The sequence below is a fragment of the Amphiura filiformis genome, chromosome 19 (genome assembly GCF_039555335.1).
Source record: "Amphiura filiformis chromosome 19, Afil_fr2py, whole genome shotgun sequence".
Lineage (NCBI taxonomy): Eukaryota > Metazoa > Echinodermata > Ophiuroidea > Amphilepidida > Amphiuridae > Amphiura > Amphiura filiformis.
Window position 1 is genome coordinate 43,670,095 of NC_092646.1, and position 22,055 is coordinate 43,692,149.

General features: G+C 37.1%; 1 protein-coding gene across 1 annotated transcript in view; it reads left to right on the top strand.

Annotated features, from left to right (window-relative positions):
* The window catches only part of LOC140141343 (ribosome production factor 1-like), a 61,745-nt gene extending 39,937 nt beyond the window's left edge, over positions 1-21,808 (top strand). The window contains exon 9 of the mRNA XM_072163180.1: positions 19,843-21,808. Within this exon, the coding sequence (XP_072019281.1) occupies positions 19,843-19,884 (42 nt within the window). The 3' untranslated portion in view covers positions 19,885-21,808. The remainder of the gene's footprint in view (positions 1-19,842) is intronic.
* The last annotated feature ends 247 nt before the right edge of the window (positions 21,809-22,055 follow it).

Below are 22,055 nucleotides of genomic sequence, written 5' to 3' on the forward strand. Positions count from 1 at the left end.
TGGCGTAACTTGGTGAGGAGTAAGCGGGGCCAGAGGTTCTCGACCTGATTAGATTTTGAGCGTAAAATATGGTAATTAAGTACCTAATTTGCATAATATATGCGTAATAAGCAAAATACCTTGTGAACAGATTATCTGGAGATCCGTATAGGGGTACAGTGGCGTAACTTGGTGGGGAGTTGCGTGGCCAGAGGTACTTTCGACCTGATTAGATTTTCATGAGGTCAAAGGTCACATACAAGGTCAAAGGTCAACTGAGGTCACCAAATCTTTTAATAATTAATTTTCAACTGTGCATCACATATCCCAATAACAGCTTGATCGGTCATGTAATTAAGGAAATATGACGACTTTAAGATAGTCGCTTTCTTTGTAAAGTATAGCAAAGTAGCACTTTCAATGAGTGATAACTCGTAAAGGAAGCATCTTTCTGTTTTGATTTATTTGATGAAATAGTTCTTTGGTATTGCCAAATTTGATTTTTCAGCGCAACATACTTTTTCCAATTTCGTGAGGTCAAAGGTCACATACAAGGTCAAAGGTCAACTGAGGTCACCAAATCTTTTAACAATTAATTTTTAACTGTGCATCACATATCCCAATAACAGCTTGATCGGTCATGTAATTAAGGAAATATGACGACTTTAAGATAGTCGCTTTCCATGTAAAGTATAGCAAAGTAGCACTTTCAATGAGTGATAACTCGTAAAGGAAGCATCTTTCTGTTTTGATTTATTACTTTGATGAAATAGTTCTTTGGTTTTGCCAAATTTTTGGAAGGTCATTACGGGGTCATCCGAGGTCACTCAGGGGTCATCTGAGGTCAAGTTATTAAAAACTTCGTATGGGCATGAAACTTGGTGGGTACAGTCATCATTTAAAGCCAAATTTTTGGAAGGTCATTTTGGGGTCACCAGGGGTCATCTGAGGTCAAATTAGTAAAAACTGTCGTATGGACATGAAACTTGGTGGGTACAGTCAACATTTAAAGCCAAATTTTTGGAAGGTCATTTTGGGGTCACTAGGGGTCATCTGAGGTCAAATTAGTAAAAACTGTCGTATGGACATGAAACTTGGTGGGTACAGTCAACATTTCAAGCCAAATTTTTGGAAGGTCATTTCGGGGTCATCTGAGGTCAAATTAGTAAAAACTGTTGGATGGACATGGAACTTGGTGGGTACAGTCAACATTTAAAGCCAAATATTTGGAAGGTCATTTCGAGGCCACCAGGGGTCATCTGAGGTCAAATTAGTAAAAACTGTCGTATGGGCATGAAACTTAGCACGAGGGGTACAGTCAACATTTAGAGCCAAAATTTTAGGTCATTTCAGGGCCACCAGGGGTCATCTGAGGTCATATTAGTAAAAACTGTTGCATGGGCATGAAACTTGGTGGGTACAGTTACCATCGGCCAGATAATCGTGCCCAGCCGATAACCGCCAAATTCATTTACCTCTCTACCAACAGTTATCGCAAAAGCAGGCGGTCACAAAAGCAGGCGAGACTCGTGGTTCGAGAACCGCCTTGTTATGTTGAAGCCATAGATGTGCGGGCAAAACAGCTGCCTCAACGCTTTGACGTCACTGCCACATGAAGCTGGAAAATGCTTTAGTATTAATTTTGTGGCTTAGGTGGGAAGTACTCTGAAGTGACAGACCTAGTCTGGTGGAAAATCTTTGTCCTCACATATTATTGCTTCTTGATAAGGTGTACAGAAGAAGTATTTAATGCTCAATCATCAGTGATCCCCTGCCTGGATTCCAAGAAAACAGGAATAGCTTAAAAGTGGAGGACAATACTGTAAAATTCTCGCGTTTCACAATACGATGCGCCGCCAGCGGTTGCTTTTGGCAGTCAAATTTTTCACTACAGAGTCGACATCGCCGTTCTAGCTGCTATTGAATTTTCACGCGAGTGTGATAATAAATGTGTTGAAAACAGCTCCACAAAGGATTCCCTGTGATCAATAGATAGAAAATGACTCTACTATAGTTGTAAATTGATGTTTTAGTGTGCATTCGCATGTAACATCATTATAATGACATTTGAACCCACAATCATGCATGTTCCTGTATTGTATTCGTATTACGCGGGCTTTGGATGTCGACTCATTTTCCCATGATGCACTGCGTATTTTGGCCTCAAGCCAGCGACCGCTGGAGGTGATCGTATTGTGAAACGCGAGAATTCTCACTATTTTCTCCTTACAAAAAATGGAGAAAAAGGGTGAGAGCAGCAGTGCTAAAACATGAAGCCCCATGTCTGTGCCGAACTGCCGATCCTCAAACATTGATTAAATTAAAATGTTATATATTTTACCCTTGCATCACATGCAGGCTGTGATAGCACACAAAGGCCCTTTTTTTTTTTAAAAATGCAAAAATAAATCCAGATTTTTGATGATTTTGTGAATCACATAAGTACCTTTAAAATAAGAATCAGATATTGACGAGTCAAAAGTGATTTTACACTTGAATTCATCCTCTTCCTGATAGTGATCGGCAGTGACATATTCATTATAGCAATGATTAATGATGAAAGTGACAAACTTATCGTATCTAGTAGTCAGCACATGATCATTTTAGTGATGATATTGTAAATTTTATTGTATACTTGGTGGCTCCTTGCCTTTTTTTTATGCGTACCGCGAGGCATGTTCTGTTTTTGCATTGTCCGTCAGTGCTTCAGTGCGTTTTATAGTGGGGAGGCCGGAAGCACTGATAAACTTTTGTAATGACCATCGAGCTGCTTATAAGTTCAGGTATGGATTAGGCATGCAGTAGTTTATGTTATCATAGTTTAGGTTATAATGCATATATACTGTTTTTGCAATGTCCATACTTCCGTGTGTGCTTCCGTGCATTTGGAGGGGGAGGCCGGAAGCACAGAAAAACTTGTATTGTAACCTTCAAGTTGCTTAAAGTCAGGTATGGATTACGCATGCAGTAGTTTATGTTATCATAGTTTAGGTTAGGCATACTGTTTTTGCAATGTCCGTACTTCCATCTGCACTTCCATCTGCGCTTCCGTGCAGGTGCAGGTGCAGGTAGGAAGCACAGAAAAACTTATATAGTAACCCTCTCTGCTTTAAATAAAGTCAGGTATGGATTACACATGCAGTAGTTTAGGTTATCATAGTTTAGGTTAGGCATATACACTATGTACTGTTTTTGCAATATCCATACTTCCGTGCATTTAGTGAGGGAGGCCGGAAGTACCAAAAAGCTTTTGAAATTACCGTCAAGCTGCTTAATGTTAGGTATGGTTTACGCATGCAGTAGTTTCCGTTTAGTTAAAGTGACTTCTGAGTGTATAGTTTCCTCATATATTAAGGTGGTATATGAGGATATTTTTGGAAGTTAGGAAATGCCCTGAGCATGTTTTAAACAGATTTATTGAGAAGAGCAAAGTACGCTGGTCAATATGTCTTTTGTTTGAATCAAATTGGTCATACGGTTTTCATAATATATCAACGTATATTTTCTTTGTATCTTATTGTTTTTATCAATGATCAATAACATTAAGGGGTACTACACCCCTGGCCAATTTTGTGCCTATTTTTGCATTTTTCTCAAAAATTATAGCGCATTGGTTACAGGTAAGATATGTATATTATAGGGGCAAAGACTACAACTACTGCACTGAAATTTCAGCAACTCAAGGCAAGTAGTTATTGATTTATTGATCAAATATTGGTTTTCCCTCATTTTTGACTGTAACTCCACAACTGTTGTCTGTGCTGAAATAAAATTTTCAGTGCAGTAGTTGTAGTCCTTGCCCCTATAATATACATATCTTACTTGTCACCAATCCGCTATAATTTTTGAGAAAAATGCAAAAATAGGCACAAAATTGGGCAGGGGTGTAGTAGCCCCTTAAGGTTAAACAAAATCTGTTATGGCTTTGTCAGCTCAAAAAATATATTATCATCTTACACGTAAGAAAACATGCATACCAATCATGTGAAATTAAAAAAAAATTAAAAAAAAGTGTAAAAATGACCATTTTAGCTTATTTTGTCACCTTCAGTCAGCTCCTATTGTTAAATTTGTTTACCGATGCTTGGTAACAAATTTGATTGACAGGCAATAGCTTGTCACCTGTCATGCGCAAAACAAGTATCTCACTAAAACATATTATAAAGATGTGAGCCTCATGCAATTATACTGATCATCAGTTGCAAGCTCGACCCAAGATGCACTTTTCGGCCTCAAAGACACTGCCCTATTGTAATGTAGCCAGAAAAAACCCGACCGGCCAGGTCAATATTTTTTGAGGCCTGTGATTGGTTGGGTGGGAGTGGGGCACCCAGGGGGAGTCGGTGGGGGAATATCCCCCACAGATAATTTTAAGGAATACATGGGAACAGCAAAGAGTCCTTAAACCCAGGCCTTAAAATGACTAAAAATGAGATAAGAAATTTACAAATTGGGATAAAATTTGTCTTTTTCGGCCTATCCCTCACACTAAAATCCTGGCAATAACGGGCTGTGCTGGAGTTTGATTGACAGAATCGTTTGGTAGGCCTACATTCATGTGTTTATATACCACGAGCGGCCCGCGGGCTTGCGTTTCAAGATGTATTTGTTTCGGGATTTGTTTGTAGGGCTCTGTTTAGTTAGTTCGTTGGGGTGGGTGTTTCATGTTTATTTTGTTTGTTTTAGCAGAGAAAATGGGGACATCTAAAGGCTGTGCAATAATTATGAGCCATGGGAGGTTAAAATTAGGGTTGGGGGACAAGAAATTCGAGCCGAAAGGGGATGGGAAGCAATTTTTGGCTGGCTGAGAGGAGGGGCAAGTGAATTTTGGCACACATTCTTGGGGCTTTTTGGAACACATTCTTGGGGCGCCTTTTAATAAAACACTCTAATAATGCTTAGGAAAACCGTACGGAGAAGCTTAAATAAGGCCTATGCAAATTTTCACGCTGCGCTCGCAACATGTATAAAGACCATTTAAAGTTTGTAAATTGACATCCCAAAAATTTGGCATGTGCAAGGGGGGGAACCAATTTTTTGGCGGGCGAGAGGGGAGCAAGCGATTTTTATGGCGGGGGGGCGACTTTTGGTCTCATTTTCCCAACAAATTACTCTTATCATACAGTGTATTCTGCATGTACATCATTACCCCCCCCCCGTGTGGGCCCCCTCCCACATACCCGAAGAGGAGGAGGGGTCAAATATTTGATGAATTATTGTTTTTATATTGCGAATTTTAAAATGAAAATTCCTTAGAACCCTGACTGGATGACTCGGCTAGATAATGGTACTCATTTAACATGCATCGTGGCCAAACTGATCAAAGTTTTACTGGTCATTATTGAGCACCTTTTCATGCCAAAAATTTATGAATCGGACCAGCATGCCACTGATTGCTGTCGGGTTTTGCGTTCAAAATCCCATCTCAGTCTTTTTCCTCAATGAATATTACCCTAGTAAGAAGTATGCAATGTGTATTAATGAACGATGACGTTTGAGATGATGCTGTATGGACTGATGCCGGCCGTATAGGCCTATGTATACTCTAAGATCAAGTCACGTTTAAGTCTAAATGGAAGCATTATTATGTTCCGATGAATCCAAGTGTGTGAAAATATCGGATCCTAAACATAATAATGATAAAATTGGATGCTTCGCCCAATATTTATTGGTCTCGCTATGAGTTTTAAAATATTGGACTCGACTACGTCTCGTCCAATATTTTAAAATTCATAGCTCGACCAATAAATATGAGCTTAATCAATCCAATTTTATATCAAACTTGGGTCAAAGGTTTGATGTGGACCTTTTAGCTGTATCATTTCGCTTTGTGTGGCCGTCGGGGTGGACTTGAGGTGGGGTGGGGGAGGTTGGGTGGGGGTGAGTGAGTGTGTGTATGTATTTCTCTTGGGATATAGGCCTACTATTCAAGTCCCAATTTGTAGCGACACTCTGTATGTTTAACATACCGAATTTTACAAATTACTCTTATAATTATATATCATACAATGTATTCTTCATGCATTAGTACCCCGGTGTGGGCCCCTCCCACATCCCGATGGGGGGGGGGGCAATTTGATGAATCATTGTTTTTATATTGCGCGTTATAGGCCTATGTACTATCAATTTCAGTCATGTAGGCCATGTTTAATATTATATTGGGTCAAAAAAACTTTGAAGAATGTCTCTCATGTACAAAAGTATAGGAAACTGAACATTTAAAACCACTTTTTTAGGAGTGAAGGAATGATTTTTTTTTTTTCAAAAAGTCTAAAACACTCAGGTTTTTATGTCAAAAATTGTCTCTTTTGGGGTGCTAAATCTGCTAAAATGTTTGTCGTCTTGAAATTTTAACCAAAAGCACACTGGACGTGAAGGCCCAGGATGGGGTGCCGGTAGGTGTGGTAGAGTGGGGGAAGCAGCTAGTGGATACCAATTTTCTGCTTCAATTCCACATCAGCCATATTGGTCATGTAATAAAACCAAAAAACATTTTTATAAGAGTGTCTCTTGTGCATAAAAGTATAGGAAACTCGAAACTTTAAAGCATGTTTTCTGGAAGAAGGAAGCACTTGTTATTAAAAGTGTAGAACAAGCCAGGAGCTTTGAAATGTTGTTTTTTAATAGCCTCTGAAATGTCCTTTAAGTTTCCTGTGGTGCGAAATGTGCAGAAACCATCTGGCTTACCCCACCAGGGCTCTTGAGCGGGCCCCGAACTCCCGGGTGCTGGGCGAGCTCCACTGCCACGCTTCGCTACGATTTGCAAGTTCAGGATTTTTGGGGTCTGTTTGTGCATCTCTGAATTTTGTAACAATCCCAAAAGTTGAGGGGTCTCATTTTTTTCAACATCCCTTAATTGTTGGACTGGGATTGACAAGGCAGTAGGCCTATATAAGCGCCCGAGTATTTAGGTCCATTTTAATATCATTAAACTTTTGCTCCATTCGTGCGAATTTGTTCCAGCAAAATCATTTTGATAGTAGGTCATCAAGAAACAGGTTTTGCAATTTGAGGCCCTGCACTGGTAGGCCTACCCCCCCCCTCCGTTTTCGAGGCTCACATCCCCCCTCAGACACCCTCCCGATGGTCGCGCGATTCCTGAATCCGCCACTGCCCTCTCGGCCTACTAAAAATGTCATGCTTTTTTTGCCATGCGGGTATTATTTGCAATGCGCAAAGGCCATTAAAATTTGTCTCCATATATTAGGCCTATTTCACAACCCATTAGGTATAGGCCTATATATTAGGCCTAGTTTTCATGTGTTTTTTTTTTCTCATGCATTTTCTTTTATGTAGTACGGGCTGTGAAGTTTTCTTTGGAAGGGGGGTCCCAAATTTACAAAAAGTCAGCGCCAATAAAATTGCGCCCTCCCCCCCCCTTCCGGGACACCACCGATAGGGCCTACACCTTACCCCTAAACTCAGGCTAAAATTGTATTGAAATCGGTTCTTTTAAATAAAATAAACACACTATCTGTAGTCATCTTGTGACTCAGATTCTCTAATTTTGTCATTAACCATTTTATGACCCCCCTATTTTTCTTTCCCAAAATTTACGCCCCCCCCCCCGTATATTTGGGACCCCCCAAGAAAATGCCAGCCAATTAATATTTTTTTAAAGATTGGTTTTAGGCCTATTGCAGGCCCTATGGATTAATTATATATTTTCTGCGAAAGAGAGAGAGAGAAAATAGAGGGGAAAGCAAGAGGGACTGAAGGAGAGTGCGGAGAGGAAGAAAATGGCAAAGAAAATTGGACACAGTTGTTTGACATAGCGGGTCAAATTGAAATAAGGCCGAGTTTGTAATAGATACACGAGTTGTCACAGGGCACACAACGTGAGTGACCTTGTGACCTCTTCAGAAATCAACACGCTGAAATGCTGAATTCAAATCAAGTGTCCGAAGGATAAATAATTTGAAATTTTGGCATCTTTGGACCAAATTGGTAAGAAGTAAGTTACTGATTAGCATGTAACGCTATTCATTAATCGTCATGTCCATTTTGACATCAACAGAATGAAAGATGTTGATGAAAGAGCGATTTTTTTCAAGCGTGTATTTTATGCAGTGGCCGTAACTTCGGTAATTGAAAACCGTCACAAAATGACAGCGGAGTGTGCCTAAACGCCCAGATATTTCATTTTTGGTGAATCCTAGTAACACTAGCATACCACATATGTTATGGTAAGGTATCATAGAAATAATGTAGCTAAGAATTCTGGCGATAATATCATACACAAAAACAATATTATTGTTACAATTTAAGACAACAAGTGGTACCAGATTCCATGCAAATTTTGTCAATGCTTAAGCTTATAAAAATGAAATCAACACAAGCTTTATACAGGCTAAATAGTGACATTATTTTATTGAACTGTTTATTATCTGTAGCCAAATTAAAAGCAAAATCGGGCATGCATCACTAAATTATGGCCTCTGTCACAAAAATCTTCATGCTCATGTGACGTGAACAAAATTGAAACACTGAAAAAGTACATTTGTGTATGAGCTAGATTTATAAATAATAATTAATAATAATGCTTAGAATGTTAGCTTCGAGATGACCTATGATTTTTAGGTCTACAATGTTTATTTTCTGGAGAAAAAAATTGGTTTAGGTGGCTACGTACAGCCCACATTAGGATGAGAACCATAGAAATTTAGCGTAACCTTAAGGCACTAAAATGGTGCAAAATTTGAAGTTAGCTTGTATTAGACGGATGTTCATATTCAACTGTTCTTGTACAATTTTAGAAGAGCGGTAAATCACATGTTAATAAAGCTTTTAAAAGTCACATGAAAAGAAAGTCAATTCTAATGTGTCAAAAATAGCCATGATGCATTTTGCTTTGAGCGAGCGAGGGTAGCATGTTGTAGTCGTTGGTTGCTATGGAGAGGACTGATGATTCTTTATGCTTTATACCACAGCTGAAAGTAATCCCTTCCCATAATGCATCAGTCCATAACCTCTATAAATAGAACATATAGTTTGATCAGCACGTAATCGGCAGGCCTTATAACATTGCGGATTAACATCAATATATTTTATTTTGAGAGTTGTCTTGTGACATCTCGCCAGAAGTATCACAAATTAATTCAAAGCCCTATACTCTATCTACTTTATTTAACATTTACAAAATAGATTAAATAGGCCAACTATATCACTCTTAACATGGGTCTACTTTTTGGCATACATGTTAGTGGTAAAAGCCTAACAATTCACTATGATTACATGCTGATCAAACTATAACATTAAAGGCCTATTTGATTTACTCATCTGGAGGATTGTAAAAAAATCATCAAAATTCAGATTTTGGTACCTTTGTTATTGTTATACATGTAGATGTGCTAACATAGCCTGCTAGTATGTAGTGGTTAAAGCAGAAAGCTATGTATTTCAATAAATAAGTCATTTTTACATGAATTAGTAACTGGCAATAAAAGTCAAATTTTAAAATTTGTCCAATTTTTCGAAATAAGGGCCAAAATCGTGTGTTTTTAAGATTTTTTTCGTATGCTGTGATAATCAAACCCAAAGCCTTGTGCTAAGACTAATTTCAGGTTGTGCATTTAATTTTTTGGAAAACACATTTTCTAATATCGTTTATAACCAATTATCAAAGTTAACATAAAAGAGTAAATTTATGAGCAAACTCATTGCCTAGTTACTCCAAATTTTAAATGCTTAGACTTTTGTGCCAAGTCTTAGACTTGTTTCAAGTCCTTTGGCGTCCATAGTTAATGAATGTAAAATTCATGGAAGCTTTGCCACATTTTCCAAAAATTTCTGTTTCAAAAGTTATTCTTTTGAAATAATTATTTAGCATCATAACTTTGTAAAAATTGATTTGACATTTGAATTGTTGAGGCCAGATAGTGGACTTTCTTATCTTACTTTACTCCAGGCATACTGTGCACTGCAGGAGTAGTGTTTGAGCAAAATGCCACCATGCCCACCCCACAAGGCACACTTCCTAGCTCATGTTGACCTGACTAGATATTTTAGAGAGTCCAGTATATGATAGGCCTATTTCTACCACTGATTATACATGGGTCCTATGAGGAGCATGAATAGAGAAAAAGTAAGGAGGAAGCCTTGATCAAGGCTAGCCAAGTCTTTGAATTTTGTGATGCAATTGTAAGAAAGCATGCGAAATTGCATGTTTTTTGCTCATTTTCCGTCAAATTGCAAAACTATTAAAATTTGACTTTTATTGCCAGTTACAACTAGCTAAAGGATTAAGATTTAGCCATGTTTAATTTATCAAAACACATTTTTTTAATCCTAAAAAATTAGTTGTGTATTTTTCTGGAATATGGAGTAGTGCAGTTTTAGCAATGCATCATGGTTAGGCATGATAACCTCTGTGGCTTTTATACCGTTGTGTGATTATTCTATTGATATCGCTATAAATTGATGTAATATTCTTTACACATCAAGTGAGCGAGAGTACGTCGTCTAAAAACAACTGAATAGTTTAGAACCAACAGCTGCCTTCTGTATTTTTGTTAATTTTAATATTTGTTCATGCAAAGGATTTTGATTTTAACATAATGAAAGAAACATAAGAAGAAAGCAGGGGCGTATGCAGGGGAAGGGGGTCGGACCCCAAATCACCAAAGGCAACAAGGTCCACTTTGCGAGCATAGTGGTTTTAAAAAATGTGGTAAAAAATGTTCAAATTTTGTTGAGTTAAGATCCAAAAAAATCCACTTTTTCAAAATCAGCCCCCCAAAATCCTGGCTAAGCCCCGGAAGAAAACTTAGATTTCAGGGCACAACATACATATGTAAATTATATTTGATTGAAGTAGGTAAAGAATTGATTTCAAAAACTCTAGACTTTAATGCATATCAAATAAATTTTGATTTTCTAATGATGTAATCAAATTTCATGATATAATCTTCATTTTTTTTATTTCATTCAAAATATAAACCTACAAGCAATAAAATTTAACATTTCAGTGAATCTACAAACCATACTCTAAATATCACAATTAAAATTTGATATAAAGTTCAGATAAAGAATGTACTTCTCCTTCATTTCTGATGAAGTCTCTAATGAAGTCTCATGTTCGCTGGACTCTATGCCTCACTGATAAGCCAGAAATATGCACTAAAATAAATAAAATAAGACTTTCAATAGCTATATTGATAACACCATGCACCAGACAGCAATTGTGTGTTGCATTTTTTGCATTTTTGCACCTTAACCCTTTAACTTTAATTACAGGTAAATATGACTAGATTGCCACCAGTTAGCCGGAGGGGGGGTAACTCCCCCGGGGGGCACTTCAATTTGAAATGGATATAGGTGTAGGGCTGGCACTTTCGCACTAAGGGGCATTCGGTGAGAGCAAAATGTAAAAAATATGGGGTCATTTGGTGAGAGCATGACCTTTTTTTCAAATGGAATCTTTGGGTGAGAACCGAAACAGCGCCACAGAAACCTCGAAAATCGAATTTCTAGTTTTAAATGGCTTCAAATTTCTTTGTTTTTTCAAAATAAGTAACAAAATCAGTGATAAATGAAAGTTGCTGTTCGAATTGAGCTTGTAAGGGTCTTTGGGTGACAGATCAAATGGGGGATACTCAAGTTTGGTTTTGGTAGGGGTGTGCCACTGAGAATTTGAAAGTGGATCCATCACTAGACTAACTGTCTTAGTTTTTACAACTTTTTCATAAATATCAGGGAAGCTTTTATGGGACCCGCTCTGACAAAACCAGGAACGAGTCGCATTTTTGACATTTCATGATTTGAATAAAAATGTAAGCACTAGACAATAAGCTTTAAAGTGATACCAAACTTATATAAATAGCATCAATACTTCTAAGATATGGATAATTATGTAGGCTAAATGATACGCCAAATTGCTATTCTGAGTAATGGGCCAATTAGTTTCCTGCCTTACACAGGATTGAATAGGGATTATCGTAGTTCGAACTGTTAATTATTGATTAAATAAACCTCTTTTTAATTAGTTTTTCAAGGTTTAGAAAGACCAATTTTTAGTCCAGTCAAATACCATAAAAATAAAGAATTCCAAAATTTGATTTTGTTTTTTATGGGAATGTCATCTTTAAAGGCCTAAAACTCAAAAACATGTCTGGCGACTTGTTCCGGGTTTTGTTGGAACTGGTCACATATGCCATAATCTATTCTAATTCTGCTACATGTAGTTAGGCTTATAATATATATCAGTTGTGCCTCCAGGGTGTTAAAACTGCAACTCAATAATAGAAATGCATCTTACACTACCAACAGATATGAAAGATATATTAAAAAGTGCAGAGAAGAGAATATTCTGTTATTTTCCACCAAAGTCAGCGAAAAAGTCTATTTCTGGTGTTTTTACCGTAGCAACCGCCCCTGGCTTCCAGAATTTTGCATAGCAACTGCCTGTATTCCTGAAGTATTTTAACCATGCCGTGGGTGTTATTTATAAAGAGAGTGAAGGGGAATATATATTGATTGATTGATGGCATTGCGTGTGTGCATTCTCAATTGCCGATGGTATAGCGAGCTAAATATTTTTTCTCTTTTTTCTTTTTTTTTGCTCATTTTTATGCATTTGAAAGGAAATTGCAAAATGTAATTGAAGCTGGAGATACTTGATGAAATTTTTATTTTGGAGTCAGTATGGGATGTTCCAGTCAAAACACATACACCCCCTGTGGAAGACACTACCTTAATCTCCCACAAAAGGAGTGTGAATTTCAAATTACCTGAATTGGTGACTCCATTTGAAGTCTACACCCCCTGTGTGGAAGATTAAGGTCATGTCTTTCATAGGGGTGCAAGGATTTCAACAGGAATAGCCCAATTACATTGTTGTGTATAGCATATACATGATCAGTGTGCAAACTGCCCCTGAATTTAAGTAGGGATGACCATCATAATTTCATGTTGCCCTATTGCTACAAAAGATTGTTTTCCGAAAGAACTCATCAACAGAAGTATTTTGGTGGTTAAATGGTCAAAATCGGTCAAAAACTTTTCAATTATGAATTTTCAAAGTTTTCCATTCTGACCGGTCATTGGAACCAAATAAATTGACAAAGTCTAAAAATAGCAATGTGAGCAAAATTGGTATTTTATAAGCATATATTTACCTTTTTATATTTCTTTATTTTAATATATATATGCAAACATGAAACAAGCATATTGTGAAAGTATCAAAGGGTTTCTTATGAAATGGCACTTTACTAGTCAATAGCATTAAGTATTTCTTCAAACCGAGGCACTGAAATCATGCTTTTAGAAAACATTTGCCAAAAATCATCCATAATGGCGAAGTGGCACAAAATCAAAAGTCCAGGTCCAACTTTTTTTTTCCACAACAATATACACTACACATAAGAAAAATACTAATGTACTACAAGGGATTTTCAACATAGGAATCCAAACAATCAAGTACCAACATGCACAGCTTTGTCCTGATATCACTTCTGGGGTTTTAACAAAATGTTTAACCTCTATTGTGATTGGCAGCAGCATAAGGTATCTTTTTGATAGCTGATAATGCCCAGCCATTCAGCAAGTGGCTAATAACTGACCTTGATAGGCTTGAATGAATACTGTCATCTGCTACAAAACCATCACACTCTAGGACCTGGTCACTCCATATGCTACAGGGAGCACAGTACTTTAACAATGGAGTGAAAGACTCATTATTGATTAGGCGCGTATTTTAAAAGTACAGCTCCTGTGCGTGTATAGCAGCAAGTCAGTGCCGATGGTATAAATATATTAAGAAAATGTTTAGGGTTGAGATCAGGTGAAAAATACAACAAATGAGCACGAAACTTCACATTTATGTTCAGAAAGGTGTCTATTTAACATGATTCGAAAGGTGTATGTAAATTCCAAAGGGAAGCTGGTGATTTAATTTTTAACTCGAGATCTACTTGTCCATTTTTTAAACCTTTTTACAGAGGGTATGATAGAGGTAATAACGACAACTCTGCCAAATTACAGCTCAGTAGGTCAAGGTGTTCACCTGATCTTATTCATCTGAATATTTTGCTGCACTTGGCCACTGGCAATTAAGCACACTGTGGCGATGGACCAATTTTGACTCACACTTACAGAAAAACCAAATAAGTTATGTTGCTGTAATTTGCAGGATAGTTACAAAACATAATTGGCATTAACATCTCCAATTTGTACAGAAAAAATATGAAAAATAAAAGAATGAGCTCAATTTAGAAATGTCTGTGCAAGCAATGCACAGTTGAGCTCCCTGCATGTCTATGGGGGTGTTCTAATCAAGTTGATGGTTCATTGGTCATCCCTAATTTAAGTGAAAACCTATAAATAGGAGCAAGGGGGAAAGTTGGAAATGTCAAGGCTGAAAAAATTGTGTAAAAATACAAAAATGCCAATGAAGGTTGTTTGAAATTGTGTAGAAAAAAGAAGTATTTGTTGTGGGTCAAAGCCAACCAAAAATGTTGCTGGTATTATGTCTGCATACATGTAATTAAGCTCTGCAATATGAAAGAAATTGCTCCATTCTAAGGCATCCCCCTACAACTTCCGCTGAACTTGCCATAATGCTAGAAACCTCTCAAGAATGACATAAAGTTACAGGAAGTTTCAAGTATATGAAAAATACAAATTAATAAATTCCCGGAAGTTAACTTGTTATAATATCCCATGGAGAATTAATCAAACATTCAACTTGGATCATCATGAGTAGATCTTTTTTTTATTTTTTTTATTTTTTATGTTGAGCATATCTAGGCATTAACAGCTGAAATCTAGGAGATAACGCTGATGAATCTTCGGCCAAGCACAAGTGACCTGGTGAACGAAGGGGGTCGTCGTTGATAGCTGTTCGGGGCATTTTTTCCATGACAGTCAAGTGTAGCCAACAATTGGGCTTGTTACCCTGATTGGAACCGACTGTAACAAGGTCTTTTTATCATGGGTCATCTGCCCCGCCTTTCAGATGAGCCACGGGGAGAGCGGATAAGATTTAAAAAAAAAAATTTGTTTGGTCCTGCGGGGAATTGAACCCGGGACCTCTCGCACCCAAGGCAAAGACCTTAACCAGTGTGCCACGCTACTCCCTTTTCTTTATTCTTTATTTTGTAAGATATCTGTCAAATGTAGGTATTTTTTTCGCAAAATTATTTCACAAAAGTTCACCTGAGCTTTATTTCTTTCTGTTTAATTATAATTCTCTTGAGTCATCATCCTTTATTTGCAATCCTCGCATATATTATTTGTGTTTCGCATCATCGTATGCCCTGCCAGGGTGAAGCAGTCAGACAATCTTCTTAAGGGATCTAAAATGAGCGTTTATTGCGTTTCGACAGTATTTTTTGTGGGACATGAGAGCACCTCAGACCTGTCGAATTGCATTCTGAATACGAAGCATGTCTTTCTGATATCAAATAATTTTCATTTTTGAAAATTACAATATAATACAAATTTTATGACAAATTATAAAAATTTGATATTTTTCAAATTTTTGATATATAACAGTCCTCGAAGTAAATTATATAAATCTAATGATATATTCTTAAAGTGTATGTAGCAGGAAGGAAAAAGCCGACGGTCAATTGAAAATTGGGACCTTTCATATTGAAGATATGGATTTTTTCCCAAAAGACCTAATTTTTTTTTGGTGTTTTGGGAAAAAAATCCATATCTTCAATACTGAAAGGTCAAAATGTTCAATTGATCGTCGGCTGTTCATCCCACCTACATACACTTTAAGTATAAATCATCAGATTTATAAAGTTTACTTCAAGTACTGTTAAATATCAAAAATATCAATTTTAATGATTTGCCATAAAATGTGTATTAAATTGCAATTTCAAAAATCAAAATTATTTGATATCAGAATGACATTCTTCGTATTCAGAATGCAATTGATATGTCTGATGTGCTCTAATGTCCCAAAATAAATACTGTCCAAACGCTCATACCCCAGCCCTTAATAAAATTATAAAATGATATTAGTTTTCAACATCGCATAATTATTTTGTTTTTCATTTTCAACCAAACCAAAATGAGGTAAAATTAAAGACAACAGCTTTTTCATGCCAGTACCTACAATGTGAATGGTATATCAGCAAATTTGATTGGCTGAGGAAATCCCTGAATTTGTCAAAAAGCTTGAATTTTGTCACCGCAGTCCCTGTTTTTTAAATCAGAGGGTATTTTTGTTCATCAAATTACATTACTTTTGTAAAAATTAGAACTTTAGGTAAAACTGAAGGCCTCTTCTTTATATGTTCATCAGGACTCATATAATTAAATTAAACATCAGATCCAGTCCAGAATTGGGCTATTCCATTTAAAATCCACACTACCCTGTGGAAGATTTAGCTTAAGTCTTCCACAGAGGGAGTATGGGTTTCGAATAGAACAGAAAAATGGGCAACTTCCATTTGAAATACTTGCTTCATTTATAGAAGATGAAGGTGAAGCTTCTAAATACAGGGGGGGGGGGAGTATTGATTTCAAAATGGCTAACCCTGACCAATTACATTTGAAAAACATACTCCCCCTGTGGAAGATATTTCCAGAATCTTCCACAGGGGTAGTGTGGATTTTAACTGGAATAGAACATTGTACTCATATTTTAGACATTTCATCTTCCTTTTGAGCAGTATTGCTTTAAAGGAAGTCTCCAGCAATCACAATATTATGCATTATATGTAAGAAAAATAATTATCAAGCACGAATCACGATGTTATTTAAAACAAACTCATAGTGACCATAAAAACGAATAAAAACATCCGTTTCTCGACACACGATATTCAAAATTCCCGGGAGTCGAAATTTTCCAGTGCAATGACGTCCCAGTAATACAATAAAGGCTGATGACAATTGAACACATTTATACCATTACGTCATTGCACTTAGACAATTTCGGCGCGGGAATTTTGAATATCGCATGTTGAGAGCTGGCTGTTTTTATTTGTTTTTGTGGTCAATATGAGTTTGTTTTAAATAAAACCATATGATTCGTGCTTGGTAATTACATGTACTTATCTAACTTAAAGGCATAATGTTATGATTGCCGAAGTCTCCCTTTAATGTATCATAGCATGCAGTTTGTTTTTGAAGGCCCAAGGTCCTTCAGTATTCATAATGTCAAAATAAATGATGCGATCGAGAAGCATGCATCATTAGAGACAATTGATTTTGGAGATATGACCAATGTAGGATAGATATGTCCTTACAATTGATGGTCACAACTCAAAAACACTCAATATCTTTGCAAAATGTATGTTGCATAAGGATGTATGCATGGTTACATTTAGTTAGAAATATTTGACTCCCACACATATGTGAGGCTTATACACTAGATTTCGCGGTTCTCGGGTTGGGTGGTTCTTGTGACTATCTCTAATTACCCAACACCCGTTACCCATATAGGCCTACTTGCCCTGACCTTTTAAACTACTATGATATACGTCTGTCAATGATCAAGACCCAATTTGACACAATAATCAACTTAGTTGTGTAGCTGTGATGCTTACTTGGCTGAAATCTGTGTTGAAAATAGGCCTATTGATCTGATGAGATGTGGATGAGATGCACCTGCACGATTAACCACACTGTAATGCTTTCCGATGCTCGCACTGTGCCCGTCGGTACTCCGTGCACTACGCGATAGCGCACCGCGCACGCGATACACGTTAGCGAGCCACGCGCACGCGATAGCGCGTGGACAGAGGGACGGACGGACACGCCATGATTAGTATTATGATGTATGGTTGCCTGGTTGTTTCTGGCTGTCCGGGCGGAAGCAAATTCATTTACTGTGCAGCTCTAATGCAATGCCAATAACCGATCAACTTCATTATTATGTTTTCAGGGTTATTAGGAGTTAAGAAAACCTAATAATGATAATATTGGATGGCTTATTTCGCATGATACCATAACATATTGGATTTGTCATACAAATATCGAGCTCGCCGTTGGCTGTCCGATATTTTTATGACTCATCCGATATGTTATGGTATCATGCTCAGCCATCCAATATTATATCAAACTTGGTATGGTGATAGGATATGGTGGCCTGATGTGCTGTATAGTTTTGTTTCATGTTATTTACACTTACAGTTATTCCATTGCCAGTGAATTACATCCGAATCATATCAAACAAAGGGTGTGCACCATAGCACTGAGTTATGGTTGCACCCTAACAGCTCTCTAATATACTTGGGTGGGGTGAAGCAAGTGATGTAGAACACATTGCCCAAGTGGACAACCATCCATGTGGGTACTGCAGGGATTTGAACCCACTACCTGCAACTGTCTCAAAGTCAAAGTGTCAAGTCGAAACCTTTAACACTGAACATCCACACCCTTAATTCAATTAAAACTATGTGGTACTGTTTACTGGAGCAAGAAGTTTAGATGGGAGACCAGGCCTACGTGTGGTACACACTATCACATACCAACAAGCAATTGTTTCCTTTCCCTTTGTGATTTATTAAGGCGTGCACTTGACAAAACTACTGGAGACATAGTATCTCTAGTGACCTTTCATATTGTGATATGATTTGATTAATAATAAATGGTAATTAGATTTAGTGCAAAATAACCATTAGTGGCCATATTCTTACTGCTTTTGATCTGGGCACACGATTACTCCTTGGCATGCATTTAGCATGTTGAGGTCAAATGATTGCTGACAGATATTGAAAGAACTTCAGAGGTTTTTTTAAACCTAAAATGGACCTTGGAAATTGGGGCCAAAACTGTAATGTGTATAGTGATGGAACAAAGATTTTGTTATTACTTCTGTTCAGCGTTCATTTCACAGGGGGTTGTAGCCATTTCTATCCTTTTGCTGCTAGGGCATGTAGAAAAGAAATTTTACGGCGTGTATGCATTTGTGGGGGTGTGCTGGACTTGCATTCATAGAATTAGAGAGGAGAAATCTAATATGCACCTCGGGGAAAAGATTCTTCCAGTTACTCGAGAAGTCTTCAATCATGGAAATTAGTCTTGAGACAGTTTAGGACCATGCACTAAAATAGATCCCCCTTCCCCCCTTAATTTTGATCGGGGTTTTATCATCAGGCTCCATGTTGGACTCTGCAACATTGATTGGTGGAGGAAGGGGAGGGATATGACTTACAGGAGGGTTGAGGCTACACGTAGAACATTACTTGAAAAACATCCATCAAAATTTATGTGACTGGGGATGAAAACAATGAGAACAATTGACCATGTGTCCCAACACAATATTTCTATGATTGTAGCTTTGAATTTACTCCTGATAGTTACGCATTTGAGGCTCGATTCCCAAGTAGATCACCATTGATGTTTTTTGCAACTTATGTTAAAAACTCTGTTGTTTAAATTTGGACAAAAGTTATTTTGATGAGAACAGTGGTTGCCTATTTTGAACAATCTAAACTAATTGAAGTGCAACTTGATCAACATTTGGATGTGATCACCCATCGTGATCAAGTGTGTTTACTTCCGAAATTCCATTGCTTTACACAGTGTCATGTATCATGAATGATTTCGATAGCTTGAGACTCTAGCCTCGAATGCAAAGATATCGGTGAGCAAATTCAAAGTTAGACTTCTCAAGCAACCTCAAGGGCAACTCAAGTAAAAGTGCAAACTTTGTGTAAGGAAGAGGTAATGTAATGTTACATAAGATTGCATACAAGCATGCTTTTGAGATGGGAGTTTACTGGGGTATGACAAAGCAATCTGGATCGGCACACCAGTTTTCCCTCAGTGAGCAAACATGGGGTAGTCTACCATCTCCAATCAAATTCTTTGATTGCATTACAAAAGGGTATTATTACGTTTGACAATTTTGATTTCATCTCATGACAGTTTTTCTTCCTCTTTTTTTATTATCTATTGTTACAGAGGAAGGAAATGGACACGAGCAGAAGGAAGTTTCATCTGTAAGAACTACACGGAGGGAAATGTCAAAGAACCAGACATACCAGTTGCTATGGTAACTTGTCATCACCATATGGCTTGCATGTATGTGCCTGGTACCGAGATAAGTTGTGGAATTGATCATATGTATTCCTTTGCTGAGCTAGATGAGGATAACTGCAGTGTCTTTATAAAGAAAATATCTGAGATGGAGAGGTTTCTCAAAATGGCTTTATAAAGAAAATATCTGAGATGCAGGATTTTCTTAAGGGGGTACTACACCCATGTGGTAAATTTGTGACTATTTTTGCATTTTTCTCAAAAAATAATTACACACTGGTAACAAAAGTTATGCATATTATTGGGGCATGGAATCCAATTACTACACTGAAATTTCAGTGACTCAAGACAAGCGGTTCAGTATATATGATAGAAAACGAGGTACATCCTAGCGGTACCTTATTTCTGATCATAAATAACAAACCGCTTGTCTTGGGTCACTGAAATTCCAGTGTAGTGATTGGATTCCTTGCCCCTATAATATGCATAACTTTTGTTACCACTGTGTTATTAGTTTGTGAGAAAAATGCAATAATAGACACAAATTTATCGAGGGGTGTTGTACCCCCTTAAATAGCTTTATAAAGAAAATATCTGAGATGCAGGATTGTCTCAAAATGGCTTTATAAAGAAAATAACTGAGAGTTGACAATAAAAATGGCAGCAAGAGATTACTCACCTACTTTTACTATAACAATGAATTTTTGCAGTAGCATTTTCTGTAAAGAAATGTTACAGTTTGATTCAGAACAGGTGCTCAGCTTCTCAGAACAATTTATAGAGCAGAAGTAATGGAATTTTGTATGGTCTATGCTGATGAACACCTACTTTATTTAATCTAATAATCATGGACCTCTCCCTGATGAACAAGTGTCCTCTGTAAACATATAAATATAAAAGTACATACATTTTCCCCTTTCACTGCATTTTAAAATGTACCCAAGAAAGTCCAAATTAGAAAGAAAAATTTACAAAGGGACTACTTTTTAAACTGTACAAAATAGCCTCTACTGGGACTTTTTAGGGGATCAAGTCCACTTTTGCATTCAAACAAGATTGCTTGGGAAAAAGGTCCATATTTTGGACATTTTTGGTCAATTCCAATTAGGTGTGCATTCGTAATTACCTGTAAGCGTGGACCTACATATGGATAAACATATCAGAAATGTGGACACACCTGCAACCGTGTACTGCGTAGATTGAAATCGAGTGTGTGTGTCTTCGGTTAGATAGGATTAAATCATAATGCAGAATAAGGTCCTCAATTGGAGGTATTTACAAGTAGGAGTGCATTGGAATATGTATAAACATGGAAATAATGCCAAATATCTGGTATGGAAAAAGTGACAAAATTTATTTAAAAAGATCATAATATAGTTTTAATGTCCCTCAGCAGTGAGTGTTAATTCAGCTGTATACTCTGATCACCTCTTAATAGGCAGGACTTATAACATCGTGGATTGATACAGAATGGCGTACACACAGCTAGGTGTAGTACCTACAATGTACGTGCACTGCGCTTTGCATTTTGCGTGAATGATGCGAGCTTTTGTGAATTTACACGTGCGTAAGTTGGAACTTTATTGACTCGCGCAGTAACAAAAACCGAATAATTCCCGCCTAAGAGCTGATCATAGTATAGTAATTTAGTGGTACTCTTTAATACACCAAAAAGTATTACGCTAAAATTTTCTTCCCCTCTAAATTTAGCTCTTTGAATTCATGAAAGAAACATGAGTGGTAAAAATAAACAACTTGAACTTCAAAGTATATTTTTGCCAGGAATGTAGGGCACAGTTCTTAATCAAATCAAGGATGCAGATTGGTTTGAGAAGGATTGAAAAACAAAAATAAGAAAAAAATTGAATAAAAAGACAAAGATCAAGGCCGAGATAATTGATTATAGCATTGATTTCTTCTTCTGGGTGTGGTGAGTAAACAACATCTGTGTGTGACATGTTGATTCTACATCTAAGTAAAATAAGAAGCAAAATGGTAATTAGGTTTTTCCAATTTTAATCCTCATGCCCCCTATGGAATATGTGCCTTGAATTTTCCCCACAAGGGGTGTGAATTTCAAACTGGGTTATCTGAATGTGTGACTCAATCTACATCTGTATAGAGATTAAGGTCATGGG